The sequence below is a fragment of the Mustela erminea genome, chromosome 10, assembly GCF_009829155.1.
Source record: "Mustela erminea isolate mMusErm1 chromosome 10, mMusErm1.Pri, whole genome shotgun sequence".
In the NCBI taxonomy this organism is placed as follows: Eukaryota; Metazoa; Chordata; class Mammalia; order Carnivora; family Mustelidae; genus Mustela; species Mustela erminea.
The window spans coordinates 39,053,768-39,062,873 of record NC_045623.1 but is presented as its reverse complement, the minus strand read 5'-3'; the positions used below and the strand labels follow the sequence as shown (position 1 = coordinate 39,062,873).

General features: G+C 39.6%; 1 protein-coding gene across 4 annotated transcripts; it reads left to right on the top strand.

The window, feature by feature from the left end:
* The first annotated feature begins 438 nt into the window (after window positions 1-438).
* Window positions 439-8,763, top strand: DNASE2B (deoxyribonuclease 2 beta). 4 transcript variants are annotated; one of them, XM_032302333.1, is made up of 4 exons: window positions 439-792; window positions 2,680-2,852; window positions 4,273-4,405; window positions 7,374-8,763. In XM_032302333.1, exons 3-4 carry the CDS (start codon window positions 4,285-4,287, stop codon window positions 7,721-7,723), a joined length of 471 nt encoding a protein of 156 aa, XP_032158224.1. In that variant the 5' UTR covers window positions 439-792; window positions 2,680-2,852; window positions 4,273-4,284; the 3' UTR covers window positions 7,724-8,763. The 4 variants fall into 4 exon arrangements, 3 of the variants coding, with proteins under 3 accessions (XP_032158224.1, XP_032158223.1, XP_032158225.1); XM_032302332.1 differs by having other exon boundaries at window positions 4,208-4,405; XR_004276193.1 differs by lacking the exon at window positions 4,273-4,405 and having other exon boundaries at window positions 7,374-7,456.
* The last annotated feature ends 343 nt before the right edge of the window (window positions 8,764-9,106 follow it).

The following is a 9,106-nucleotide window of genomic DNA, read 5'->3' as shown; positions in this document are numbered from 1 at the left end:
TAGCTTCATTTTTACTCAGAGATTTGGCCCACTGTTTAGAAAATTTTCTCTTATTTTGCCTTACCAGAGGAAATCCAATATCCCCACACATTCAATTTCACCACTTTTTCTAAGCAGGAAAATATCAGGCGAGAAGGTGAAGTGACACTGAGAAATAGATTGAAGGAAGATCCTCCCCTCCAGGGAAGGAGTGGGAGCAGAGAATGAGGAATCCTGATTTAACACAAAACTCTGACCAAGAGGTGAAGTACAATGCAGGCAGAGGAACCCAGACCCTGACAGCCAGTTCCGCATTGTGCCTCTAATATCAGTGGAAAAAAACCCAGGTGTAAACCTTGGCTGGTTGTTCCTACTTCATTTCCTGAACAAATATTTAAGTACTTCTTTATTATAAACCGGTTGCCAAATGAGAAATGCGTGTCCAAAACAACTAAGAGAAATAGGAATACTGCCCTCACATACACAGCAGGAAGCGTAGGGTTCCTGGAACATAAGACAAAGCTGCGCGTGGTTGAGAATGGGCTTCCTGTTCCCCTGTCTTTCGTGGCACAAAATTCATATTGATAGGGAAGCTGCCTATTAGGAGAATGGATGACTTTTCATGTGTATTAATGAAAGCTCTGTATCGCAGTCTGGGTGGCTGGTAGAAATGTTGTGAGCATTTACGAGCGTAAGAATGACACCGTTATAACCCTAGTGTGTTTCTGCAGAATAACAACACAGCCTATCTACTCTACAATGATGGGGTCCCTACCTCTGTGAATTACAGCCGAAAGTATGGACACACTAAAGGTATGACAAAAGCTGTTTCTCTTTCCTATTGGCAATCAACATTCTCTTCAACATTCTCTCTTGAATATTCTTATGTTGCACACCAAAAAGATAGCTTTTCTTCTTAATGGTTTATTTTGAGTTATCAAAATGCATTATTTCTATATCACAGGTTATAATCATATCATATGACTTGGAAATCTCCTTTTCACAAATTCCATTTTATTTCTTCTTCTTTCTTTTTTTTTTTAAGATTTTATTTATTTATTTGACAGACAGAGATCACAAGTAGACAGAGAGGCAGGCAGAGAGAGAAGAAGGGAAGCAGACTTCCCTTCAGGGGCAGGCAAATGGATGTCAGCAAGCCAGGTGGGCTGAACTAGCAGGTCCCTGAAGAACTGGAAGGTGCATACTTTGTCAAAAGGGCAGATAGTACTCAGCTTGCCTTTAGGGGATGCAATTTTTCAGGAGATGTTGAAAATTAGTATTTGTGGAAATTTCCCCCAGTGTTTAAATGTTGGCAATGAGCTCGAAGTCTTAAAAATACTCTGTGAGCATAATAATATGTATCTGCAGGCTAGATTTGGCCACTGGGCTGCTACTTTGCAAGCTCTGATTAAGAATATAATTTGTAATGGCTGTCAAATGTCATGAGTGTTGAAAGCTTTCGATTTAGCCACGATGCCCTCCTGATGGTCCTATTAGCATGGAATGCAGCAATTTTTATAACACACCACATTCTCCAACCTCTCCTCCAACAACCCTTAACCACCATTCTCACTCCACCCTGTTAGTTGCTAAAAGGATTTGGGAGAAAGACTGGAAAAGGAAAGGGACCCCATGTCCAGAGGGGGTGTTCTCTTTGCCAACAGATGCCTGACATCCTGTGGCATGGGTACCGGGGGCTGAGGATTTCAGGCAAACAGCTCACTCATCTGGGCAGAAGGAAGCTTCTGAAGGTCATCCAGGTCTGCTAGGCAAAAGGACTTTGGACATACATTTTCCACCTGGACACAGGGAATGATTCCATATCCACTGAGAGACCAAAAGTGTTCTTTCTTAAAGTGTGTTCTTTGCAAAAGAAATAACAGACAGGCACTTGATTTCCATTCTAACAATAAGACAAACATGAATAGCTTTGTATTTACATGGTCATATGCAAACTGGAAAGTCTAGTCAGCATACCAAAACTATCCCAGTTTATTTATAAACACAGAAATCGTCACAGATGCCTGTTGGATAGGATTCATTTTGCCATGTCACAAGATGATGAAAATCTTTCTGTTTCCTTCCTTTCTGGTTTTCACGTTATTTTGCTCCACAAATCTTCACTAAACACAATTACCTGGGACATTTTGGCATGGCTTCTCTTTTAATTCTCTTTGCCTCTTGTTTCTGGGCTTGTGGAATTGACTAGTCTTCTACAGTTAAAGGTGCATTGGTTTCTTACAACAAATTACTACAGGTACATTTCTCTGTTTGATATTTTTCTCCTCCTCTTTAGCCAGCTTTTGAAAATAGCTTAGCTGCTTAGCAGTACAGAGACTCATTATCTGAAGCTTGCCGGGTGACTATATGATTTAACAAGGTCAAATTCCAATTAAGTACATTTGCATTCTGCCAAAACAAATTCTCCTTATGGTTACAACATGAAATTCCTCTTAGTTCTTCATAGGGTGGCTGCCCTGGCTGCCTCTTTGGTGGCTTCTTATCAGTAATGGGGCTAGGTGATGTGTGCCTGAATTGGTTTTGAAATCTTTGAAAAACAAGCAGAAATCTTTGTGGTCATTAATGGAATCAAACACTGGCCTGAAATATAAATGGGCTTAAATGTTGCAGCTTTGAACCCTATTGTTCAATGGGGATTTTGTTTTTCTAATGTATCTGTATTAACTGTATTTTTGGTAGGCTTACTGCTGTGGAACAGAGTCCAGGGAATCTGGCTGATTCATTCTATTCCCCGGTTTCCTCCAACTCCTGAAGAAGGCTATGATTATCCACCCACAGGAAGAAGACACGGGCAAACTGGCATCTGCGTAACTTTTAAGTACAACCAGTATGAAGCAATAGGTAACACTAGAGTATGTTTAAAAAAGAGATAGTAATGTTAAAGAAAGGATTTGGAAATGTATTAATAAATGTATTACTTCATCTATTTCTCTATTCATTAACACTCTGACACCTGGATTCTACTAGATTCTAATATTGACATTGCCAGGTGAGACCATGAGCTGTTTCACTTACTAGACCTTTGTTTTCTGATCTGCCAGTGATGTCCTTGAAATTGATCGGGGTAGTATTTTCAAATATCTGCAGTGGCCATTTTGTTACCATTTTTTGGTAACAAAAATGGGTGAAACAGACAAGCAACACTTCATGGGCAGTGGGATCAGTGATAAACTGGAGTGTTGAGTTTCTGCTCCAAAGCCTCATCTCTGCGGTGTGACTCTGCAGGAAAGCAGACCTAATGATACCAGAGCTCCATATTTTTCAAGAGGAACTAGAAATCTAGGGATGGGAGGATGGGAGAGAGTCAGAAAGACAGCATGGTCTCAATCTTATTTAAAAGAAAAATTGTGCAGATTACATGTTACCTGCAGGCCACCAACCTGACAGTTCCAAGCCATGGGATCTTCCTTTTAGATCCCAAACTCAAGTGCCAAAAATACTTGGATTTGGAAGTGAAAACTATGGATGTGGATTTGGAAAACTAAGCTGAGGGAGAAGGAAGAGGAGGAACGCTGTTTTACCAATCTCTTTTTTACTGAGGAGGCTGCTAAATTGTAGTAATGAGTGATTTACCTCTACGTATAGGAGGTTTAGAACATGTTTTTCATCAAATTTCCACCTTATGGCAAGGATTACTGAGGCTCTCACTCAAAGCCCTAGTTTAACTACTTGAGTTCCAGTAATGATTAGAGAGAAGAATAGCACAGAGATTAGGTGTACATGCTGATGAGCTAACCATTCTTTAAGCTGGATGATCAGTTCACGGGAGTTCTCTACTTTTGCATATGTACATATATGAGAAAGAACCATATGGCCTCCAATGTCAGACTGCCTGGATTTGAATATCAACTCCATCAGTTACGAGCTTTATAAACCTGTACATGCAACATAAATTCTCCATTAATTCATCTATAAAATGAAGATAATGATAAAAGAACTTAATTAATAATATGGTTGTTGTTAGGATTGAATTAAAAACATGTAAAGCCCATAGAACAATGGCTGGAAAGTAGGAAGTAAGTACTCAATAGGTGTCAACTACTTTAACCGAGAGTAATTTGAAAGCTATTGGTTTCAAGAAGGGAATACTCTTGTTTTTGTTTTTTGTTTTGCTTTGTTCTTTTAACTCAAAGCAAGATCTATAATATCAACAAGCATTTCCATCTGTGTCCTAATTCTCAACTTTTCTTTCTGTTTCTTGATTCAGATTCTCAGCTCTTGATCCATAACCCAAACATTTATAGCTGTTCCATCCCCGCCATCTTTCACCAGGAGCTCGTTCACATGCCCCAGCTGTGCTCTGGTTCTAGCTCGTCAGAGATCCCCGGCAAGCACCTCACCGCACTTCAGTCAGCCCGGGGCCAAAAATTCCTCCATTTTGCAAAGTCGGATTCTTTCCTTGATGGTATGAAAGGTCATGATCCAATCATACGTAACTTTGCTGTTGGACTCACTCTGGATTAGATAGAGGAAATACTCGGATTATGCAGGGGTAGGGAAGTAGAAGAGAAGGGAGGGAAAAGGAAGGGAAGGGGAAAGGGAGATTGGATCAGTTCAAACATTTGCCTACTCTGCTTGAATAGCAAAATTCCTGATCCAACCACCAAAATAACTCACAATATCTCACAACCATCCAACCAGGGGCCAGTGAAAACTCACAGTCTGCAGCCTCTTTTGGGCACAAGACACAGCTGTCTCCTTCTTTTTCTATTCTCTAAGCAGCTATTTAAAACCTTCTTTACCCTCAAGTCCTTTACATGACTCTGCCGCCTCATTTCTGGCCTTGATTTCTCCTTCATAGAGAGAACAGAGATCACCAAGGAGAAACCCTTTCAAGGACAAACCCCACCAAAAACAGTATGGAGGTTCCTCAAAAAATTAAAAACAGAAATATCATGTGATTCTATAATTCCACTACTGGGTATTTACTCAAAGAAAACAAAAACACTAATTCAGAAAGATATATGCAGCCCTTTGTTTATTACAGCATTATTTACAGTAGCTAAGATATAGAAGAAACCCAAGTGTTCATCAACAGATGAATGAATAAAGAAGATGTGGTATATATATACAATGGAATATTACTCAGGCATTAAAAGGAATGAGATCTTACCATCTGTGACAAAATGGATGGACCTAGAGGGTATTATGCTAAGTGAAATAAGTCAGACAGAGGAATATAATGATTTCGCTTATATGTGGAATTTTAAAAGCATATTATTTCACTTATATGTGGAATTTAAAAACCAAACAAATGAACAAACCCCTCCCCTCCTGAATAAAAGCAGAAATGGACCCATAAATACATAGGACAAACTGATGACTCCCAGAGGGGAGTGGGTGGAAGGATGGGCAAATGGATGTGAGTGAGTGGGAGGTACAGGCTTCCAGTTATGGAATAATAAGTCACAGGGATGAATGAATAAGTCACTACATTCCTGGGGAATGTAGTCCATGGTACAATAGCATAGTACAATAACACATGGTAGCTCCACTGTGGTCCGCATAAAATGAAGAACAGAGTTGTCAGATCACTGTGTTTTATACCTGAAACTAATGTAACACTTTGTGTCAGCTATACTTCCGTTTTTAAAAATAGCTAATAACAACAACAACAAAAAGAACACACCTACTCTCAATAATCTTATCTGTTTCCAATCCCTTTTCACGAGTTTTCTTCTACCCCAACAGAAGAAGTGCATCCCTTGTGCCTTGGAACCCTTCCCAGCCTCAGAATACCTTGATTCATCCACTTGATCTGTTCTCCCTCTTCTACTTCAACAGGCCCACTCTATAAGCTCTGTCCCCTTGGCCCACAAACATCCCCCAAAACCTTCCCTCAGTTCTAGATCCCCTATATCTGTTTCTTCTTTTCTTCTTTTTAAAGGGCTTTTCAGAGCCTTCACTTGATCAATGCTCCTTCACTGCAGCCTTGAGCCTCTGTCTGTAGACACCATTCTTTCCGCAGTCACCAATGACTCTCTTAGTTGACCTCATTGTCTTCCCTTTTTGCTTGCTTCCTTCCTTCCTTTTATATTAGATAAAATTCACTGAATGCCTGCCACTTGCTAAGCTCTGTGTTAGGCACCAGATAGAGATCCAAAAATTAACAGGACAGAAATAGTCTCTGCAGAATCTGGCACTGTGAAAACCCTTTCCTTCCTGAAACACGCCCCCTCCCTGATTTTTGGGAGTATCTAGTCTCTTGGTCTTCTTCCCACTTCTCCTAAGTCTCTTCTGCCAGGTCCTCCTCCTCTGCCTACTACTTAGGTGGCTGAGTTGCCACATGGTTCTCTACTCATCCTTATCTCATTCTACTTACTCACTCTAGGTGATTTCCAGCAAGCCTTCAGGTGATTCCCAAGACTAGATCTGCACCCCAGATCTCTGGACTGACAGATGTATTCAGAAGCGGGTGGGACATTTCTACTTGGAGGTGGTACAGCCACATCAAATTCAACATGCCAAACTCATCATTATCCCCCACAAATCCACTCTTTTTCTTGTATTCTGCATGGTCAACTGGGGACTCTAGATCCCTCCTTTTTCCTCACCCCTCTATCAGGTCATCAAATTCAATCAGCTCCAGGTCCTTAGTAACACTCACATTTATCTTTTCTTCTCCAAACTTTCGGCCACTGCTACAGTCCCACCTGAGTTTATTGTCACAGTTATTGTGACAACGTGATGTTTTCCCTATCTCCAATCTAATGCACCTTCCACAGTTCATCCTCTGCATTGCCTCTTGATTGATATTTATGATCATAAACCAGTTTCTGTTAATTCTCCATTAACACTTCTTTAAAAACTCCCCCATTGAGGGGTGCCTGGGTGGCTCAGTTGGTTAAGTGTCTGACTCTTGATTTCAGCTCAGGTCATGATCTCAGGGTCATGGGATTGAGCCCTGCACTGGCCTCAGAATAGAGTCTGCTCAAGATTCTCTCTCTCCCCCCATCCCCTACCCTCTGCTCACTCTAAATAAATAAATAGCCCCAGTGATTTCAGGAAAACCCAAAAATTTTGGCATGATTTGCAAAGATCCCTTGAAGCTGGCCCCGGGTTACTTTTCTAGCTTTATTCTTTCTGAAGATCTTTTCAGAACAAAACATATATTACTCTCTTATTTGTGTTGAACAGAGGACATTTTTAAACACCAATGTCATCTTAGTAATAAGGATAATAACTTTTATTTACATATCACTTTAGCACTTACAAAATGTTCTCCCATCCACTATCTCAATTATGTTGTTATTATTGTGCTTATGACATTCACATATCAGGGGTGAATGATGAGTTCCATTGCTGAGGATATTTTCAGGGACTTATCTAAGTACAAATACTAGCCTTGCTATCTTTCTCCCTATAAACCCTAGACATCTTTGCAGCCTGGATGGCTCAACATTTGAAGACACACTTGCTAACAGAAACCTGGCAGCGAAAGAGACAAGAGCTTCCTTCAAATTGCTCCCTTCCTTACCATGTCTACAATGTCAAAGCAATTAAGATATCTGGACAGTCTTATTTCAGTTCTTACCAGGATCATGCCAAGTGGTGTGTTTCCCAAAAGAGGACCAAAAATCGCTGGACCTGTATTGGAGACCTAAATCGGAGCCCATACCAAGCCTTCAGAAGTGGAGGGTTCATTTGTACCCAGAATCAGCTTATTTACCGTGCATTTCAAGGACTGGTTTTGTATTATGAGCCCTGTAACTCAACTTGGTGAAAGGACATAAGTACTATCATTTTCACTGCTGACAATGAGTCTTCTTCCATAAGATCCATTATATATCAAAAGCCTGTGAATGTAGCTGTACTCCACATATCATCAAATAAAATGCTTTTCTACCATGTTTACCATTTTATCTTCCACTTAGTGGCAATTTATCTACTTTGTATTTATATGTCATAAACATAAATGATTATACATTACTAAAGTGAGAATGGATGGAGTGGAAGAAAAAATATTCTCTGTTGTTCATAGATCGACAGGCTATCTCCCAGATTAATTGCACCTCCTTCATAAAGATTTCCTGACTCTTCTCATTCTTTGCTGAAGGAAAAAAATTTCTCTGTGTATCTCATACTATTTAGTCACATTCTTCTTAAAGTTCTTTTCACTGGTTTATGGTTGAGTTTTATTTGTTATTCTCACTGCTGCTCCTTACTCATCTTATGATCTGAGGCCATTTACTTGAACTCTCAGAGCTTTGCTTTTCTCATCTGAGACATGCAAATAATAAACATTTTCCAAAAAAAAAATGTTTCAAAGTCAGATTAGGAGGAAAAAGTGAAACAACCTACCAACTTGGGAGTAAATAAAGAAGAGTAACATAAATAAATCCTAATCAAACCTAACAATCTTCATTCCAGTGTGCTTCATTTTGGGAGTTCTGGTCACTAAATACAACTGTGCTATGAATAAACAGTAATAAATTTGCATTAAGAACTACTTGCTTAATAGAACTTGAAATACAGTTTCCAATTTCGAGAAAATTATAATCTAACAAAAGTAATCATAACAGTAACATAATAAGGCCAGCATTTATTGAGCATTTACCATGTAGTGAACAGTCAACCTATATTTTCTTACTTGATCTTCATCATGATACTATGCGATAGAAATTATTATATCCCCATTTTACTGACAAGGAAACTGAAGCCTACAAAGCTTCAGTAAATTGCCCAATATTATAGAGGTCTATCTGCTCTCTAAGCCTATGCGCTTTACTCCTATTCCAAGACACAATAAAATAAAATGATGCAAAATAGGATAATATATATACGATGTCTTTTTTTTTTTAAGATTTTATTTATTTGACAGAGAGACAAAGAGATCACAAGTAGGCAGAGAGCAGGCAGAAGCAGGCCTCCTGCTGAGCAGAGAGCCCGATGCGGGGCTCGATACCAGGACCCTAGGATCATGACCTGAGCCTAAGGTAGAGGTTTAATCTACTGAGCCACGCAGATGCCCCAATATATGATGTCTTAACACCAACCAAAACTCATGGAACATAATGACACCTGTCCAATGAAAAACAGAGAAAAAATTGAGTTTATCTTACTGTCAGAAGCAAAGATAAGCTAAGGGGATGTTGAATATTAGCTA